Source organism: Heterocephalus glaber, unplaced genomic scaffold (assembly GCF_053883595.1).
Source record: "Heterocephalus glaber isolate CG9 unplaced genomic scaffold, H.glaber_assembly_v1.0 deba00001457, whole genome shotgun sequence".
Lineage (NCBI taxonomy): Eukaryota > Metazoa > Chordata > Mammalia > Rodentia > Bathyergidae > Heterocephalus > Heterocephalus glaber.
In genome coordinates, this window is record NW_028258305.1 from 29,429,522 (window position 1) to 29,450,965 (window position 21,444).

Sequence of the window (21,444 nt, forward strand, 5' to 3'; positions counted from 1 at the left end):
TCCCAGCCCACAGGAAAGGGCTTTTGGGCCACCATCCCTACTCCTGCTTCTGGCCCCTGTCCCACCTCTCCCAGCTCAGAGGAGGTAATCCCTGCAGGTGCCAACAGCCCCACCCCCCAGTCGAAATGAGAAGACATGTAAATAAGTCTCAAAATCAGACTTCCAGATCACCTACAGCAACCCCAAAGGGAAATCAGATGGAACACTCTGATACTCAACCACCTGGACCCACTGAACTGGCAACAAAAGGGGATCTGGAAAAAATGAAATCAGAAATAATTTCTCAGATAACAGCAGAGATTGTGCTCCTAGTGCAAGACATGATTAATAAATCTAGAGAGGAGCTCAGGAACATGATGGAATCCCAACATAAGAAAGAAATGGAATCCATAAAACAGATGCAAATAGATTTCCAGGACATTAAAAACTCCATTGAAAGTCTACACAACAGAATGAGCCAATGTGAGGACAGAATTTCAGATATAGAAGATAAGATTGCAATTAGTGACCAGGAAAAGAAAAATTGCTTCAAAATTATAAGGGAACATGAGAAATCAATCCAGCAGCTGCTAGATGATGCAAAGAAGAATAACATAAGACTGATTGGGCTCAATGAAGAAACAGGAGAGAGTGGAGATGACATAAAAAATCTCTTCACAGAAATAATGACAGAAAACTTCCCAAGCAGGGGAAAAGAGCTTGACATACAGATAAGTGAGGCATATAGGATTCCAAAGAGCCTTGATCAAAAAAAATCTACACATAGGCATATAATTGTTAAGATTCCAGAAACTCAACAGAAGAACAAAGTTCTACAAGCAGTTAGAGAAAAGAAACAAATCACATACAAAGGAAAGCCCATCAGAATCACAGCAGACTTCTCAACACAAACCATCAAGGCAAGAAGAGCTTGGAGTGACATATTCCAAGCCCTAAAAGAAAACACCCTCCAACACAGATTGATGTACCCTGCAAAACTATCTTTCAAAATGGATGGAGAAATAAGATACTTTCATGACAAAGAGCACCTTAGGAACTTCATGAATTCCAAACCAGCACTCCAAAAAATTTGAGACAATATCCTAGGAATAGACATTGAGGATCACAACCCCAGGAAGCAAAGCAGAATGAACCCATCTGGCACAACAAGAAATTAAATGTGAAGGGGGAGAACCCAAAAAAAAGAAAAAGTCATGGCAATGACAAGTCAATATGTTTCAGTTATAACCATCAACGTTAATGGTCTCAATTTACCAATCAAAAGAAATAGACTGGCAGAATGGGTCAAGAAGCAAAATCCAACAATATGCTGCATACAAGAAACACACTTCATTCAAAAGAAAACTCATAGACTGAAAGTTAAAAGGTGGAAAACAATACTCCATGCAACAGGAACCTGAAAAAAAGCAGGAGTAGCTATCCTCTTTGCAGATCAAGTAGATTTCAAACCAACACTGAGTAAGAGAGATGAAGAAGGACACTACATCCCTGTAAAGGGAACAATCCAAGAGAAAGAGATGACAATCATAAATATCTATGCACCAAACACTAGTGTACCCAACTATATAAAACAAATACTAACAGACATGAAAAGTCATATATGCACTAATACAATTGTAGTGGGGGACCTCAACACCCCACTGTCACAAATAGATAGATCAACTAGACTAAAAATAAGTAATGAAATACTAGAACTCAATCGAACTCTTGAACAAATGAACTTAACAGATGTTTACAGAGTCTTCCACCCCACAAAATCAGAATACACATTCTTCTTAGCTGCACATGGGTCATTCTCCAAAATAGACCACATACTCACACACAGAACATGTTTAAGTAAGTGCAAAGGAATTGAAGTTATCCTCTGTATATTATCAGACCATAGTGCAATGAAATTGGAGATCCACAGCAAAAGAAACTTGAAAAATTTCATAAACACGTGAAAATTGAACAACACACTTCTGAATAACCAATGGGTCACAGAGGAAATTGAAGAAATCAGACAGTTCCTTCAATTAAGTGACAGTGACAATACAACATATCGGAATCTATGGGACACAATGAAAGCAGTCTTACAAGGGAAATTCATAGCAGTGAATATGCATATTAGGAAAACAGAACGAGCCCAATTAAACAACCTGATGCTGAACCTCAAGCTTCTCGAAAAAGAAGAGCAGGACAACCCCAAAGCTCATACAAGGGAGGAAATTATAAAGATCAGAGGAGAAATCAATGCAATGGAGACTAAGAGAATGATACAAAAAATCAATGAAGCCAAGAGTTTGTTCTTCAAAAGAATTAACAAAATTGACAAACCTTTAGCCAACCTTATCAGAAAAAGGAAAGAAAAGGCCCAAATCCATGCAATTAGGAATGAAAAGGGTGAAATTACAACAGACCCAGCAGAAATCCAGAGGATCATCAATACCTACTTCCAGAAGCTATACGCCAATAAGATGGACAACACAGAAGAAATGGACAGATTCCTAGATACATATGAATTACCAAAGTTGAACAAAGAAGACCTAAAAATTCTGAACAACCCAATATCAACCAATGAAATTGAAAATGTAATAAAAAACATCAACTAAGAAAAGCCCAGGCCCTGATGGCTTCACTGCTGAATTCTACAAGACATTTAGAGAGGAACTACTGCCACTACTGTTTAAACTCTTCAGTGAAATTGAAAGGGAAGCAATACTCCCAAATTCATTCCTGGAAGCAAACATCACCTTGATCCCCAAAGCAGAGAAAGACCCAACTGAAAAAGAGAACTATAGGCCAATCTCACTAATGAACATAGATGCAAAAATCCTTAATAAGATGCTGGCAAACAGAATGCAGAAGATCATCAAGATCATACACCCTGATCAAGTGGGATTCATCCCAGGGATGCAGGGATGGTTCAATATATACAAATCAATCAATGTAATACACTATATGAATAGAGCCAAGGACAAAAACCATATGATTATCTCCTTAGATGCAGAAAAAGCATTTGACAAAATCCAGCATGCATTTATGATAAAAACCCTACAAAAAATTGGAATAGATGGTCTCTACCTCAAACTGATAAAAGCCATCTATGAAAACCCAACAGCCAATATCATACTAAATGGTCAAAAACTGAAATCCTTCACACTAAAATCAGGAACAAGACAAGGATGTCCACTATCACCACTCTTGTTCAATATAGTTCTGGAAACATTAGCCACGGCAATTAGACAAGAGAAAGAAATAAAAGGAATAAAGATAGGAAATGAAGAAGTCAAATTGTCATTATTTGCAGATGACATGATACTGTATATAGAAGACCCCAAGAACTCCACCAAAAGTCTTCTAGACTTAATAACCAAATTCAGTCAAGTAGCTGGTTACAAGGTCAACACACAAAAATCAATAGCTTTCCTCTACATGAATGACAGACTCACTGAGAGAGAAATAGGGCAAATAATTCCTTTCACAATAGCATCCAAAAAACTGAAATACCTAGGAATCAACCTAATGAAAGAAATCAAAGACCTCTTCTCTGAAAACTATGGCACTCTACACTTGATCTTAGCCAAAAGGCCAAGAAGCAATAACTATGGCACTCTGAAAAGAGAGATTGAAGATGATATGAGAAACTGGACAGACATACCCTGCTCCTGGGTAGGGAGGATTAATATAGTGAAAATGGCCATACTTCCAAAACTGCTATATAGATTTAATGCAATTCCAATTGAGATCCCAGCAGCATACTTCATGGACCTTGAGAAAATGATCCAAAAATTCATTTGGAACAAGAAGAGACCAAAAAAAGCAAAAGCAATTCTAGGTAACAGAGACATGGCAGGGGGTATCACAATCTGCAACCTGCAACTATACTACAAAGCTACTGTGATAAAAACAGCATGGTACTGGCAAAGAAACAGACCTGAGGACTAGTGGAACAGATTAGAAGATGCAGAAACAACACCAGACACACTCAGCCATGTCATCTTCGATAAAGGAGCCAAAAACTCTCACTGGAGGAAAAATAGCCTCTTTAAAAAATGGTGCTGGAAAAATTGGGCTTCAACTTGCCAAAGATTAAAACTAGAGCTATATCTCTCACCATGCACTGAACTAAAATCAAAATGGATTAAAGATCTAAATATTAAAATACAAACTCTGAACCAGTTGGAACAGAGGTTAGGTAGAACTCTTGAAGACATCGGTGTAGGAAAAGATTTTATGAACAAAACCTCAGTTGCCCGTGAACTAGCACAAACAATCAACAAGTGGGATCTCTTCTTATTAAAAGGCTTCTGCACAGCAAGAGAAACCACCAGCAGTGTAAAGAGACAACCCACAGTGTGGGAAAAAATCTTCACCTGCTCTTCCTCAGACAAAGGTCTACTATCTCGAATCTATAGAGAACTTAAAAAGATCAGACCTCCCAAATTTAAAGACCCAATCTGAAAATGGGCATCTGAAATGAACAGACATTTCTCAGACAAAGAAGTAGAAATAGCAAATAAATACATGAAAAAATGTTCAACATCACTGGTCATTCGAGAGATGCAAATGAAAACAACGCTGAGATTCCACTTCACTCCAGAAACAATGGCTGCTATCATGAAATCAACCAATAACAAATGCTGGCAGGGCTGTGGGGAAAGAGGAACCCTGCTCCACTGCTGGTGGGAGTGTAGACCGATGCAACCACTGTGGAAATCAGTATGGAGATACCTCAAAAAACTAGGACTGGAAGTCCCATTTGACCCCACTATTCCACTGCTGGGGATCTTCCCCAAAGAATTAAAAGAATCATACTACAGTGATATATGTGTGCCCATGTTCATAGCAGCACAGTTTGTGATAGCTAAAACTTGGAAACAGCCCAAATGCCCATCAACTGGAGACTGGAGAAAGAAAATGTGGTTTTTTTATAAAATGGAGTACTACTCAACCATAAAAAATGAGAAATTAGAGACATTTATAGCTAAGTGGATGCACATTGAGGCGATACTCTTAAGTGAAATAAATAGGACAACATGTATAAATACCAAATAGTTTCTCTGGTGTGAGAAACTGAAAGTGTAAATAAGGACTAAAACGTATAATAGGTCATGTGAAATAGGAAGAAAAGGGGCAAAGGGGAAGGAAGTGGGAGGGCTAAGGGAAAGGATAGAAGGGAATGGGATTAATATGAGAAAACAGAAAAATAGGAACAAAATCTTTGTAAATAGGGAGGACTGGAGGGGTTGAAGGGAGGGCTGGGCAAGGGTGAAAAATAAGAACCAAGAGAGATTATGTAAAGGTGTAAATTTCCAATGGTGAATGTCATTATATTGTGTACCTAAAATGTACCAATGATTAGAATGAATAATCGATAATGTAAAATAGGAAGAAAAGGTCCAAAGGGGTAGGGGAAGTGGGAGGGGCAGGGGAAAGGAAAAATGATGAGAAATGGAAAAAATGGAAATAAAGTCTTTGTAAATAGGGAAGGGAGGGCTAGGAATGGGGAAAAAATAAGAACCAAGATGCATTCTGTAAAGGTACAATTCCCAATGAGAAATGTAATTGTGTTGTATACCTAAAATGTACCAATAAAAGAATTTAACAGAAAAAAAAAAGAAAGAAAACAAATATGGTTGGTGTGCCAGGTGTGGTGGTGCACATCTATAATCCCAGCACTTGGGAGGCTGAGACAGGAGTTTGGTTGTGAGTTCTAGGTCACCTGGGCTACATAGTGAGTTCAAGTCCCCCCTGAACTGCAGAGCGAGACCTTGTTTAAAAAAAAAAAAAAATATATATATATATATATATATATATATATATATATAATTTGGTGAAATAAACCAGACACAAAAAGGATGTATACTATATGATTTCTCTTACATGAAGTACCTATAATAGTCAAATTCATGAAGACAGAAAAAAGAATAGTGGGTATCAGAAACTGGGAGTAAGTGAATGGGGTGTTAATTGTTTAATGGGTACAAACTTTTGGGTTTTGCTTTTGGTTTTAGTTTGGGTTTTTTTTAAGATAGGGTCTCACTATGTAGTTCAGGCTGGTCTTGAACTATGTAACCCAGGCTGTCGTGGAACTCACAGTGATCCTTCTTCCTTAGCCTCTCAAATGCTGGGATTACAGGTGTTCACCACTACGCCTAGCTTAATGGGTACAGACTTTTAAACTGGAATGATGGAAAGGTTCTGGATATATATAATGCTGATGGTTATAGTCACTGTGAATGTATTTAATGCAATTAACTATACCCCTAAATTTATTAAAATGATGTGTTGCATTTTACCACCAAACAAATAAAAGCTCCAGATGTATAGATAACATACAAGCTAAAATTTTCAAAGCAAGAAATTAAGGGAAAGAATATTTCAAGATTGTTAATTAATAAATTAATATACAAGAGCTTATGTAAATTGATTAGAAAAATATCAAAGCTCTGAGTAGAATAATAACAGGATAGTAACAGACAATTCATAGAAGGAAAAAAGGCTAATAAACATGAAATAATCTTCCTCCACACTGATATCAAAGAAATGCACATTGAAATACTACTTGTCACTAATGAAGCTGGCCAAGATTTTTCAAATAACCACTAAATGCTCATAATATTGTTTTGGCTTTTTTTTTGCTTAAATTCTTTTATTGATACATTTTAGGTATACAATATGTTTACATTTATCCTTGGGTGCTTGTACCTGTACATGATGTATCTTAGTTCTTATTTTTTCCCCATTACCTGTGTGCGCTTCACCCCCTCCACTCTCCCTATTTACAAAGACTTTGTTTCCATTTTTTTCTTTTCTCATAATTTTTCCTTTCCCTTCTTTCCTTTCCCCTTCCCCTCCCACTTCCTCTATCCCTTTGGACCTTTTCTTCCTATTTCAAATTATCGATTATTCATTTTAATCATTTTAATCCTTATTTACACTTTCAGTTTCTCACACTAGAGAAACTATTCGGTATTTACACATGTCTGTCCTATTTATTTCACTTAAGAGGATGGCCTCAATATGCAACCATTTAGCTATAAATGTCTCTAGTTTCTTGTTCTTTATGGCTGAGTAGTACTCTATTTTATTTAAAAAACTGCATCTTCTTTATCCAGTTTCCAGTTGATGGCCCATAATATTGTTCTTAGTGGGAACACAGTTTGGAACAAGTCATTGGGAAATCTATATGTTACTATGTACTCAAAACTTTTCAAAATCCTCTTTGAACCTTAATTCATTCTACTTTTGGGAATCTCATAGCCTGAGACACCACCTGTCAAACCAACATACATAATATTCATTGTAAAAGTAATTATTACCAAGAAAAATTTCAAGGGAACTTAAATTTTTAGAAATAAGGAAATAGCTTAATACCACACATTAAATTGTGTATTTTTCAAGAATTTTAATGATCCAAGAAAATGCTTCAACTCACACAATATGGAGCTAAGTGAAAAAGACGACAAAACTTCACTCAGACAGATTGGTCCCAATTACATGTGACTTCAGCTGTGCAGTGTTAACACCAGAAAGAGGGAAAATGCACCAAAACCTTACCTGGTTTTTCTGAGTGGGAGGTGATTTTTGTTTTCTTCTTTATGCTTTTTGCATTTTCCAAGTTTTCTACAACAAACAGGAATTACTTTTGTAATTTTTTAAATGATGTTCATGCCTCTCAATCTAGTAATTTCACCTCTAGAAATACATCCTAAAGAAATAATCCTAAATGTAGAAAAAGTTTTAGGCAGAGCTTTGGTGATATTTATAATGGAAAATATCAGAAAATTGGGGAAAGATAAAAATAAATCATGGCATATGCGCTTTTGTGGTTCTTTATTTGTTTGTTAGTACTGGGGATCGAACTCAGGACCTTGCACTTGCCAGGCAGACATGGCACCACTGAGCTACATCCCCGGGGCCAGCGTATGCACTTTTTATTTTGGTACCAGGGATCGAACTTGGGTCCTTGTGCTTGTGCAGCAGGTGGCGAAACCATTGAGCTACATCCCCGGGGCCAGTGTGTGCACTTTTTAAACCATTAGGCAGCCATTAAACTCAAGTTCAGAAAGAGTTTATCATAACATGATAATTATATATAGAATTAAATGAAAATATCAATATAAAAGTTTCATATATTATATAGATAGATAATAATCAAAAGTACACAAAAAAAGAATTGAGATGTGTTTGTTACATGTACCATATCCCCATAAGGAATGTAATGCAAACATGTACTAATAAAACATAAAAACTGAAAAAAAAAAGATTTATATGAAATACACCACAAGATTAACACATGGTATATTTGAGTGGTAAAACTCGACTTTAGGGCCGGGGATGTAGCTCAGTGGTTCCGGCGCCTGCCTCGCAAGCAGAAGGTCCCAAGTTTGATCCCCGGTACCAAAAAAAAAAACAACTTGACTTTATTTTCCTTTTCTCTGTTTATTACATTTTCTGCAATGACTATCGGTGACTTTCAGAAAATGTTTCCCAAATATCTGACAGCTGATTTAACCTATGAGTAGTGAGAATTGTCAGTGGTTATTTTCTTTTTTAGTCTCCATTTCCAAATCTCCTAAATAGCATTTATTAATTTCTATTATTTAAAGAAGTTACACATTTTTATCACCTAAAATTAAGTTTATCTTTATGAAAGAGCAATGAGTAAATAAAGGTCATTTTCTTTTCCTACTGCAAGGACTGCTCTGTGCGGGGAGCTGCAGGCCCTGGGTTCTGTCTGAGCTGTCTTTCAGGCAATCACAGGCTGGCTGCCTAAGGCCTCTGCTGGGGAGAACTGCCCAGGTCTTCATCTCTGCAAGCCGAGCCAGCTTCCCAACTGTCCTTCCTTTGTGCATTTGTAGACTTCGTATATGGACTCAGATATGGCTCTTGCCTGTTAGCCCATGGGGCGTGCCCGGGGATTTAGCTCAGTGGTTTCACCACCTGCTGCGCAAGCACAAGGACCTGAGTTTGATCCCCGGTACCCCCCAAAAAAGCCCATGGGATCTTCTTATCTGTCTTCAGCCTCAAAGGAGAAAATTGGGGTTCCTGGTCCTTCCACCCCTGGGGAGGCAGGCAGCCTGCACCAGTGGGACAGGGCTAACCTGTAACACTGCACCTAGCTCTCTGTCATCTGCCTGTCACACACTACATGTGACTCACAGTACAAGGAGTCAAATTGAGGTCTTTGTCACGGTGGGCCGCCCTACAGAACAAATTCAGATAGAAAAATTAGTTTCATGCAATTGGCCAGCAGTGCATTAGTTTCCTAGGACTGCCATAATAAACTGTCACAACCCATATGGCTTAAAATAACAGAAGTTTATTCTCTCACAGTTTTAGAGATTAGAAATTCAAAATAAAGGTGTTAGGAGGGCCATGGTCTTTCTGGGGACTCTAAGGGAGGATCCTCTGAAGCCTGCCTCCCTTCTGATGGTTGTGGTGTCCTGGGCTTGCAGCTGCTTCACTCCAGTATCTGCCTCTGACTCACATGTTCTCCCTGTGTGTGTCATTGTGTCCCTATATGGCCTTCTTGTAAGGACACTAGTCAATGAATTTAGGATCTCCCCCAATCTAGCATGACCTCATTGTAAATTCATGCTATCTGCAAAGACCATATTTCCTTTTTTTTAAAAAATTGTCTTAGTGTATGTTTGCAGTACATGATTACCTTCATCACAGGGAGTTGGTACATGTACATAATCTATCTTAATTCTTTTTACATCCCCTTCCTATTTCCAAATAAGGACACCTTTGCAAGTACCAGAAGTTGGGACTTCAAACCTGTCTTTTAGGGGTGATACAATTTAACCAACAACAAGCACCATGCTGAGAATAATATAGAAACAAACAATAGTTGGTTTAGACTTGAAGTTACAGTACAGGAATTTTTTTTTTGGTACCGGGGATCGAATTCGGGTCCTTGAGCTTGCACAGCAGGCAGAGAAACCACTGAGCTAAATCCCCAGCCCCTCAGTACAGGAATTTTTATTTTGCCCCTTCTGGGATGATATAGATAACAGCTAAGGTGCTTGTGAAAGTTGAATTTATTCTCTCGGGGCACAATGTAAGCTTAGTGTAACCAGCAGTGGCTCGCTTCATCAACTGTCAGCAGCCCACCACCTCTGGGAGAAAGAGGCCTGCCTGAGTGTGTGACCTGCACTCAGGAGTGTGTCACAATTCGCATCCTGGGAGGCTGTGACTCACCTGATCTGCTCGATGCCTTGATGCCTTTGCAGTTCCGGGAGATGCCTACACCGATTATGTCGCCACCAGGTGGTACCGAGCTCCTGAGCTTCTCGTGGGAGACACACAGTATGGTTCTTCGGTCGACATCTGGGCTGCTGGCTGTGTTTTTGCTGAACTCCTGACAGGCCAGCCACTCTGGCCTGGAAAATCAGATGTGGACCAGCTTTATCTGATAATCAGAACACTGGGTATGAATTGCATTTTATGGCTCACAGAGTTGCTGACGTGTTATAGTAGTAATATGTGACTGTAACAAAAACAAGAGCTTCATTGCCTCCCCAAAGTTCTACTCAGGATGGTGGTTCTGGGAACTAGGTTCTGGGTTCTGGGTTGTAACCAAAGCCCAATCCTTTCTCAGCATGTAGAGCTGCAATTCTTGTTAGCAAGTTTTCAGATCCCATTCCAAGAAAAGTCATTTGCCATGGAATGAACTATGTATTTACCTTCATTGAGATATGAGTCAGCTGCCTAGACCTGATATCTGAGATACTTGACCACATGCAGTTTCTGTGCACTACATGAGAGATTCCCCACTCACCCCAGAGCAGGGATCAGCAAACATTTGCTATCAAAGGCTAGATGATAAGTATTTAGAGTTTTGTAGGCAATATGGTCTCTAATGCAACTCCTCAGCTCTGCTCTTACAGTGCGAAAACAGCCATACACAATATGCCATTGAATGTTTATAGTTTTTGCATATTTGCACAGAATATAATTTTGACTTCTTTTAATCTACTTGAAAAGGCGAAAGCCATTCCCATGTCTCAGGCTGCACAAAAATAGGCACCAGACCAGATTTGACCTGAGGGCCTTAGTTTGCAAACCCCTGCTTCAGAGTCTGGGGTTTTTCCTCATCAAATTGGCCTCTAGAGTTTAAAATAATATTAACATACATCATTTGAATGGTACTCAAGAATTTACAAATGACTTTCACACACATTATCTTTTTCAGTGTTAAGAAAAACTTGAGGAAGTGATATCATTTATACTTTTTTTTTGGTACCAGGGATCGAACTTGGGACCTTGCGCTTGCAAGGCAGGCAGTAGCACCACTGAGCTAAATCCCCAGCCTCTGTTATATCATTTTTAATAGTGCCTGTTTTATAAATAAGGAAACTGAGGCTCTGGGAGCCTCCAGAACTGGCTTAAAGTTACACATCCAGTTAAGTGCAGAGTAGGAATGAGCTTGAGGGGTTTCTCTGATGAGCGTTCATCATGTGTCAGCTTCCTGAGTGGTTGCTGTCTGCTTGGAAGAGAACATAGCCTGAAGGTTAGCTATGGCTTCACTCCAGCAGCCGGAAACAATACTTCCTCGCAAAGGATGGATATGGATTGATTCTTCTGGACAGTTCCCCATTGTTTCACCTAGAAAATTCTGCTATCCCCTAAGTGTGTATTTTTTGTTTATTTCCTAAATGCATGAGACAGTTCACAGACCTGAATTTGAGTCCTGTGTCTATCATTTAATTTCCATGTGACCTTAGACAACCTTCTAAATCTGAGTCACATTTTCTTCACTGATAGCATGGAGATTAAAAAATAGCAGTATGTTGTGAGATTAAATGAGATAATATGTGTGAGGTCTTCAGCACCATTTTCTCACCTTGTCTTTTGATGGAAGCCAAATGGCTAACCAAACCATGTGTAGCAAAGAGCATCACATGGGAACGCTGGCCTTACCTAAGCACACATACTTTCGTAGGTGCCCATTCCTCCCACCGGCAAGGCACATGTCCTTCAGATCTGGGCCTTGGAAGCTAACCATTTGTACACTTTGTGACTTTCTGCCAAATTTATCATGAACTATGTGGTTTGTATTTTACAGGAAAACTAATCCCAAGACATCAGTCTATCTTTAAAAGTAACCAGTTTTTCCATGGCATCAGTATACCTGAACCTGAAGACATGGTAAACTCCTCTGCTTTGGGCATTTTATTATTGTGTTGCTGCTTTCTTTAAAGAAGTAGTAGTTTCTTTTTAATATTTGTGTTTTTGACTTCTATTTTCCATATGAAAGACTAACTAAGATCAAAGAAACTGTATTAAAATGCATAAGACAAGCACCATGGGATGCTCCTATAGTGCCAGCTACTGTCCAGCAGGCTGAGGACAGGTTCACTTGAGCCAAGGAGTTTAAGACCAACCTGGGAAACAGTGAGAAAAATAATTCAAAAAGTCAGCCAGAAACTGCTTTAAAAGTTTGCCTGTCCTATCTATTCAAAGATTAATGTTAAATTTAAATTGAAAGTACAAAGTCAGATGTGGTGGCACACGCCTGTAATCCCAGCACTTGGGAGGCTGAGGCAGGATGATCGCCACAAGCTCTAGGCTAGCCTGGGCTACATAGTTCAATGCCAGCCTAAATTATATAGTGAGACCCTGTCTCAAAAGAAAATTTTGTAATTGAAAGTATATTTAGTACCTTACATATAGTATCTTACATAATGCCCTGATCCTTTTGGTCAAAGCACTAAGGGTAACTCTCTCTGAAATAATGATTTCTCATACTTACAGCGGTCTACTTTATTCTGAAGATATGCATTATTTTGTTTTCCACCTTATGAAACAAAGCTCAAATCAATTTTTAAAAACTTTATAACTTACATGTCCCCCATGGAAGGTCGTTCTAAAAAAACGATCCTCACTGTACTCATTAAACCCAAATCAGTGATCACCTCTGTGTTCCTGCTGGTCTTTCCCTTTCATTGGTGTGTACCCTGCCGACGGCCACCTGACTCGCTTACCTTCGGCAGACATCAGTTTCCTGTCGGTGTTACCTGAGTTCAGGCTCCCACCTTTCAAACTTCACTGGGTCTGGAATCTGCCTGTGGAAGGAAAGGACTGTTGAGAGAGGCCGGCATCCACACGGCAGCCGGTTCAAAGCCAGAGCGGCACAGGGGTGGGAAACGGTCTGCCTGTGACGGCGTGGAGTTCAGATAGTCCCATTGTCTCTGGCCGGACGCTATTTTAACTTGATTATGTAATACGACACCTTAAGTACTGGGATTTTTATTATATTTCTTAATATCTTTAACAAATCTAAGGTTAAAGGTTGAGTTACAAAGCTGAAAGTTTATGAAGGAATATTTATTTATGTAACATGTGCTTAAAAAACAGGATTTTTTAAAATTATTTTTATTAGCACATGGTTGTGGTACATAATGTTTACATTCCTTGTGAGATTTCACAGACCTATCAGCTGATCATTGTAAAGTAATCTAACTTGACTCAAATTAGAAATTAGAAAATAACTAGAGAAATCTATACAGACTAGAGTTAATAAATATTAAGTATTTGTTAAGTCTTAAAAATTTTTAGATGTAATAAATGGTATCTTAATGATTTATTTAAAAGATACCTTTTTTACTTTTGTTGGCACTGAGGATTGAATCCAGGTCCTCTGCACTGAGTTATATCCACAGATCTTTTTATTTATTAAAACAGAGTCTTGTTATGTCACTAAATTGCCCAGGCTGGGTTTGAATTTGTGATATTTTTGTCTCTGCCTCAGAGTTTACTGGGATTATAGGCATGTGCCACAATGCCCATTTTAAAAGATGCCTGTGAGCTTTAAATATTTACATTAAGCCAGGGATTTAGCTCAGTGGTTCCGCCACCTGCCTTGCAAGTGCAAGGTCCTGAGTTCGATCCCTGGTACCAAAAAAAAAAAATATATATATATATATATATATATATATATATGTATATATATAGTATATATATACACATTAAAATAGTTAGCAAAATATTAAAATGATACAATGTGTACAGTTTTCTTCCAAATAATCCAGGTGGTAAATAGGTGGTAAGCAGTATGTTTATACATAAAAGAAGGCTGTTTATGATTTGATAATTGTTGAAGCTAGGTGACTGGTACATCTGGTCCCTATTATTCTACTTGTGTACAACGTTTAAAATTTTTCCAAGATAAAAAAGATTAAAGAAAGAATAAGATACAACAAATGCACATGATTCTGCTGTTCAATGAAAGAAGTAGAATATTACTATTGAAGCTTCCCCATCACCTTCCCTTCCCACTATTCTGAATTTTGTGTTTATCATGCTGTTGATTTCTATAGAGCTCTTATACATATAGTTCAAAATATTTTCATGAATTCTCAAAGCATTCTTGTAAATAGATCAGGCACAGATACTATATAGCACTGTGGTAGGATTTCAGATTGAGACATTTATATGAAGTTTCCCCATCCTATTCCATCCCACAGTTACTAGCATCAACAGCAAGACATCTTTTTTTTTTTTGGTAATGGGGATCGAACTCGGGTCCTTGCACTTTCGAGGCAGGCGGCAGAACCACTGAGCTAAATCCCCAGCCCAAGACATCTTGAAATTAAGAAAATAACTTCAATTTTATGTCTTTCAGACATTTACACTATAGTGTATGCAATTGTGTAAAAACATGATTTTTAACAAACTTTAAAAGAAATTCAGGGCAGGGATTTAGCTCAGTGACTCTGCTGCCTGCCTCTCAAGCAGAAGGACCCAAGTTGGATCCCTGGTACCAACAAAGTAAATAAATTAAATTAAAAGGAATTCTTTAACATATTGAGGAATATTTGTCAAAGTGTTGTCAATATATACAAAATATATCACTGTTGTTGGTAACATTAAAATTCTTTGTTTTCTAGGAAACTCTTGAGGAAAAGTTCTCAGATGCTGATCCTGAGGCTTTGAATTTCATGAAGGTATTTAAGGATTTATTATAACTATTATCACATGGAAATTGTAATAATTGAAACTGTTGATTCTGGGAGGGGTAGACAGTGGGGCAAATAATGCCAAAATGGTCTCTAAAAATGATAAGGAACTGGGCCGGGGATTTAGCTCGGTGGTTCCACCACCTGCCTCGCAAGCACAAGGTCCCAAGTTTGATCCCCAGTACCAAAAATAAAAAAAAGATAAGGAACTATAAAATAATTACAGCTGAAGTAATATCAGTGGTTTAAGCAGTAACTGTTCTAATATATCCACCAGAATTAGTAGAAGAAAAGGCAAAGTCAGAGGTATGCAGACACCAAACATATTCTATATACTAGGCTCAAAGATAGAGTCAAACAGAGGACATACAGTGGACCCTCCAGTTATGACTAGCCTGACAAACAACTTGGGTTACAACCAGAATTTTAGTTTTAATTGATGAACAAAGTCTTGAGTTATGACCCAAATGCTGTCCCCTTGTGTTTCCAAATGGTCTCAGATACAAATTTAACCCTTATAATGTTCCAGAAAGAACATTAAAATATCCTTTCCTGTGTGGGGTTAATTGAGATATCCCAAACCAATGTCTCTCTAAGGACATTGAAATCTGCCTCTATACAGAAGAGAGACTTTGAAGGCTATGTAGAGGAGCCTGAGCCTTCATTTGGCCAACTTGAGTTACAACCAGCCCTCGGGAACAAATTGAGTTCGTAAGTCAAAGGTCCACTGTATTTTAATAAAAGCAGAAGAAACCAGTTCATGTTTGACAAACAGGCCACACAAGAAGTTGTGACCCTTCTACCCATTGTGGATACTGAAATCCCTCTATGAAATAGGTTTGAGGACCCCAGCTAAGATATCAATCAGAAATTTCTATATATAGCTGTGATTTCCACATGTGCCTACTCATCAGAAAGACCTGGGAGCTTTTGAAACATACAGATTCCAGTCCCTAGCCTTAGATTCGCAGAAGAATCTCCATGAGTAGGACCTGAGTGTTGGTATGTAAGCATCCCCTTAGATGATTATGAACTCAGTTTGAAACTCATCTTTTTATTATTATTATTTTTTTGGTACCGGGGATCGAACTTGGGACCTTGCGCTTGGGAGGCAGGAGGCAGAACCACTGAGCTAAATCCTCAGCCCTGAAACTCATCTTTTGTAGGCAGTTGGGCTGTTTGGATGACCCAGAGGTCAACTTTGTAGACCAGTGTTTGTCCTAGGTGCGAGTCACTGCCATGGTGCTATGCAGGGTGCTAGATTGCTTCAGTCTGAGTCCTACTGAGTTTCAGAGCCCGATACCTGTGTGCTCTCAGACTGCTATCACCACTGTTCTCACCACTGCCCCACCTGACCTCCGCTACCATGCACCCTGCCTTAATGCTTTTACTTGGCTTCACTCAGCATGCCACAGAGCCCACCTTCCTGCCCTGGTTCTTGACACATTGTTCTGATCCACCAGCAATTTAGTGCACTCTCCAAACAGAGGGGAGGGGTCAAGCACTGCAAGCTCTAACCGGTTCTCAGGTGGAAGCCAGAGGTACCTGAAAACTCCTGAAGCACAAAACAACTGCGGCCCAAAAAACTCCAAGGTACAGGACAGGTGCTCTACCTTCCTCTCCAAAGGTGAAACACCCTGATTGTCCAAGATTCCAGATGAAACTAGATTTGTTACTCAAGTCTTTGATTAGACCCGTAAGTATTGGCCATAGGTCTAAGAATTCTCTATGTGATCAAGGACTCTGCTATTCCATGGCCATATCCTATCTCCTCGATGCCTGCCCATGTTAGATGAAAATAAAGGTTCTCTTTAATAACAATTAAAACATATGGAACACTAAGTAAATACTGGCTACCATAACAGGTAGTTTGCACATTGTACCAGGTCATAACCTATGCAGGTGAAGTGTGGGCTGATGACGGTGTTGAGGATGGTGGTGGCATGCAGCAGACAATCTATGGCAGGGGCTTCATGTTCCTAAGACCATGGGCACAGTTGTTATTATTCATTTGTCTCCATGATTGTGACCATCTTGCCACATTGCCACTTTAGTCTGATCTCTAAGAAAAAGACTGTAGATAATTAGAAACGGTATTGGAGGGCTTTCCACCAAATTTTAAAAGGATCAACTGTTTCTTTCTTTTTTTTATTTTTTCAAGAAAAGGATCCTGTTTTGGACTTTGCAGTTCCAATCTTCAGGGCCTTTTCCAGATTGGAAGCACATCTATCAAAGAACACCTCTGAGAACTCATCAGCTTCTTAATTACAGAAAGATATTAATCCAGGCAGGCATGGACTCAGAAGCACCCACTCTACCCAATCAATATCAGTCCCAAAATTAATCAAGAAGGAACTGTTCCAGCCCAGCTCCCAAAGAGCAGCTCAGCATTGACAGCCTCTTATCTAAAAATGCTCTTTGAAATTAAAAAAAACAATTCATAGGCATTTAATAATAGACTAGATGTCAATAGATTGAAAGCCCATATAAGAATGTGAATAAATTCCAGATCTATTTGAAAGTAAAACTGATAGGATTTAGTTACGATTTCTCTGAGGGGAGATGAAGTACCACATCAGTTCTCTGGGTGTTGGCAGGTCCATGCTTTCCCTGAAGACTGTTGGCAAAAATTTTTTCTTACTTCTTCTGGCTTCTGGGAACACCAGGTGTTCCTTGGTTCATGACAGCATAACTCCACTCTGCCTCTGTCCTTGCATGGTGTTCCCTCTGTGGGTCTGTCCACATCGTCTACCTTCTTCTCATGAAACATCAGTCCTAACTGGATTAGAGGGGCTACCCTGCTCCATATGACCTCCTCTCAACTAATTACATCTACAGAGATCTTATTTTCAAAGAAGATCACATTCTGAAGTACTAAGAGTTAAGAGTTCAATGTATATGTCAACCCATAACAGTGCCCTCAAGACTTAAGAGAGGGTAAATAGGTATTTACATATGCAGGTCTGGATATCAGAGGACAGGTCTAGAATAAGTTTATAGATGTGGGAAATTCTGGTAAACCTTGATGATTGAAGCCATGGGCACCAAAGAGAACAGAAGAAACAGGGCCAGCTAAGATTGAGCCCAGAGGAATTTCATGCAACCATTGTGGAGAACATAAACTAACAAAGGCTGGTTTGAAAGGAGTGGTCATGAGACAGGAGGAACAAAAGTGAGGTAACAGATAAGCTAAAGAGAGTGTTTCATGAAGGAAGACCCCATCAATAGTGCCTAATACTACTCAGACCAGAACTCAACATACCTATTGGGTTAAGAATATAGAAGTACAGTTCATAGATATTGATAACTAGAGCAACTTCAGTGGAATGGTGAAGTCAGAAGCCAGAAAATGATAGAGACCTCCACGGTGTATATTCAAAATAGTCTTTCTGAATCAGGTGTAATACACACACCTATAATCCCTGCTTTGGGGAGGCTGGGACAGGAGGATCACCATGAATTCAGGGCCAGCCTGGGATATGTACTGAATTTAAGCCCAGCCTGAACTACATAGCAAGACTTTGTCCCCAAAAAAACCAAACAATAAAAAAAAAAGTCTTTCTGTCCTGATGGTAATCCTGACAGCTTTAGTGTTTGAGAAGCCTGCCTCCCAGTAGCAGCTGGAGTTAATATATGGCATAGATCATCAATTAGGGGATGATCAGCTTGAAGCGGGCTGTAGACATGAAGGGACAGGTGAGTCTGGTTATGCTAAGCAGGACTGTTTCTGGAAGAACAAGACTAATGAGATACCGCTCCAAGGGGTAGGTGATACTGCCTGGGAACAGGCAGGCAGCATTTTCAGGGATCTGGGTGACCTGAGGTGAGCTGGCTTAGGGAGGAGCAGACACCACAGGGCAGCCCATAACCCAGAATGTTGGGCAGCCCCAGGCAGTGAGGTTGTCTGCAGACCTAAATCCCTCAGGACAAAGTCTGTGATACCAGAGAGCCACATTTCTTAGGACACAGCCAGATTTCATGGCACGTATGCCTGTGTATTGTGACGCTGCTCCAGTTCTTTACGGATTGCCATCCATCAGTGCCAGCGAGAAAAGCTTCATCCCTGGCCAGAGTATCTGGGATTCTTGGAGAAACCTTTTGTGTCACCACTGCCACCAGCCCTCTGTGTCATCCAGAGCTCTCTGACGGCCTTGAATATACAGGGTCACGATGCCACCTTCTTCTTTTGGCCTCTACTCTTCTATGCAGATACATTCCCTTTCTCTCCATATTAGGTTCTTTCTCATATCCAAGGTTCACACTTCCTCGCCATCTCCTTAAACAGGTGTCCCCAGACTTGAGCATAAGGCAATCAGAACCCCCCCAGGGCAGGTTAACCGCAGATCCCTGGGCTCAGTTCCCCATGTTCCTGATTGGGCAGGTGTCAGGTGGGACCCTGGAATTTGCATTTCAAAACCAGCACACACAAAACCTAAGTGCACTGGTGCTGCTGGTCCAGGAACAGCACGCTGAAGACTCCCACAAATGGTTTGCTCTCACCTGAGATAAAAGTCATGGTGAGATTAGAGCACCTGATACTGGGGCCCCAGGGACAGTGAGTGTCCTCACAGCCCACCCTGGGTAGAAGAGGCCAGTAACACACTCGAAGTACTTGAGAACAGACGCACTTGATTTTTTATTTTTTTTTATTTTTTTTTTCCCATTAAGTTTATTGGTACATTTTAGGTATAAAATACGGTTACATTCATCATTGGGATCTTGTACCATTACATGAGTATCTTGGGTCTTACTTTTTTCCCCTTCCCTTGCCCTCCCTTCACCCCCTCTACCCTTCCCTATTTACAAAGACTTTGTTTCCATTTTTTTCCTCTTATATTTTCTCCTTTCCCTTCTTTCCTTTCCCCTACCCCTCACACTTCCCCTGCTCCTTTAGACCTTTTCTTCCTATTACACAATATCAATTATCCATTTTTAAATTACAATATCAAGATCTAAGAGACATTACCACAGATTTTACAGAATTTAAAAGGATATAGAAAGCATATTACAAAAATCTGTTTTGAAATAAATTTGACAACTTCTAAGAAGTACCTTGGAAGACAAATTAATGAAACTAACTCTGGAGGAAATATAACATTTGAATAGCACCTATTAAAGAAAGTATATTCCTAGCTTGAAAACCTACCTATATGACAACAGCAGGCTCATCTACATTTTAACTGATAAATTATATCAAACATTTAAAGCAGAAAAAAGAAGGAACACTTCTCCCCTCATTGTAGGAAATCAACATTGTGCTAATCCTAAAACTGGATAAAGATAATAAAAGAAAAAGGTATGAACATAGATAGAAATTTGTTTAACAAAACAATTAGAAGTCAGATCTGGCAGGATGTAGAAAGTGGTTTTGTTATAGGAATGGCAGTGTTGGTTCAGCATTGGGAGATCCACCCCCAAAAGTCATCATTTTAACAGAGGAAAGGAAAAAGCCATATGATCCTGTCACTAGTTGGAGAAAAAGTATCGGACTAAATTCTACAGCTGTTCATGGTAAAAGCTATCAGGAGACTAGAAGTAGAACAGAACCTTCTCAGCAGATTAAAGACATGTACTCCATACTTCAGCAAAACTGCCTTATGTGAATGAAGAAGATAGAATGCTTTCTCCTTAAGGTGGGGAACAAGGACAGATAAACCTACTCTTCATCTGTCCATTAAACTTTGAAACAAACCAAAATAGTCTGGCAATTAAAATGACACAATTAGGATAGGATTGGCAAGGTAGAAGCAAAATCTTTATATGTAGATGAAATGATCATCTACAGAGAAAATACTAAGAAATCTCTAGGAGTCCCTAGAACTTGTATTTGAATTTAGCAGGATTAGAAAACACAAGGTATATATAAAACTTCAGGTGTGTGTATACTTGCTATAAATGAAGAAGTGGATATTGAAATTTAAAAGTTATGTAGGAGTTAGTGACCAATTCCTATCTCTTCCCTCTCCGTAGGCTCAATGAATCGAATGAATGTGAACTTCTTCATCTGTGAAAATTCTTTATTTTTTTTCCCATTTGTTCTGTTGGGGGCTCTTTCCTTTGTTTACTATTTCTTCAGTTTGGTGAGAGAGGGATGGCCACTGACGGGCCGGGCCCTTGCTCTCTCACCGCCTGTGTGTCTCCCATCCTTTCCTTTCACATTCGGGAACTTCATGTTGAGCCAGCCTTAGAAGAGAGCGAGAATTAAATCTCTCCCAAAAACTCCCTAAAACTTAGAGAACACAAAGAGCAGAACAAAAGCTATAAAATTATATATATATATATATATATATATATATAAATCTCTATCCCCCAGCCCAGCCTTCCTGACACTGCCCCTGTGGGCAAAACAATCCATTTTTCCCTACTGCCCATAGCCCTCTTCTTGTTTTTAAAATAAACTTTAAAAAGGAAAAAAAAAAAGTCACTCTTGCTATTTTGGGGGGTATTTTTTTCTTTTTCTTTCCTTTTTTTCTCTTCTTCTGGTTAGAGTTGG

The 21,444-nt window shown here is 39.1% G+C and overlaps 1 protein-coding gene and 1 long non-coding RNA gene across 3 annotated transcripts in view; one reads left to right on the forward strand and one right to left on the reverse strand.

Moving 5' to 3' along the window:
• Positions 1-10,359, reverse strand: part of LOC110347952 (uncharacterized) — a 45,458-nt gene extending 35,099 nt beyond the window's left edge. Inside the window, exons 1-2 of the long non-coding RNA XR_002392885.2 lie at positions 10,192-10,359; positions 7,543-7,608 (exon numbers count right to left, since the gene is read on the reverse strand). This is a non-coding gene — a long non-coding RNA (uncharacterized LOC110347952). The remainder of the gene's footprint in view (positions 1-7,542; positions 7,609-10,191) is intronic.
• Cdkl4 (cyclin dependent kinase like 4) overlaps positions 1-21,444 on the forward strand; it is an 84,339-nt gene that overhangs the window by 46,327 nt on the left and 16,568 nt on the right. For both annotated transcript variants that reach the window (XM_087216105.1, XM_004839337.4), the window contains exons 6-8: positions 10,224-10,421; positions 12,059-12,141; positions 14,883-14,939. In XM_087216105.1, coding sequence (XP_087072231.1) covers positions 10,224-10,421; positions 12,059-12,141; positions 14,883-14,939 — 338 coding nt within the window. The remainder of the gene's footprint in view (positions 1-10,223; positions 10,422-12,058; positions 12,142-14,882; positions 14,940-21,444) is intronic.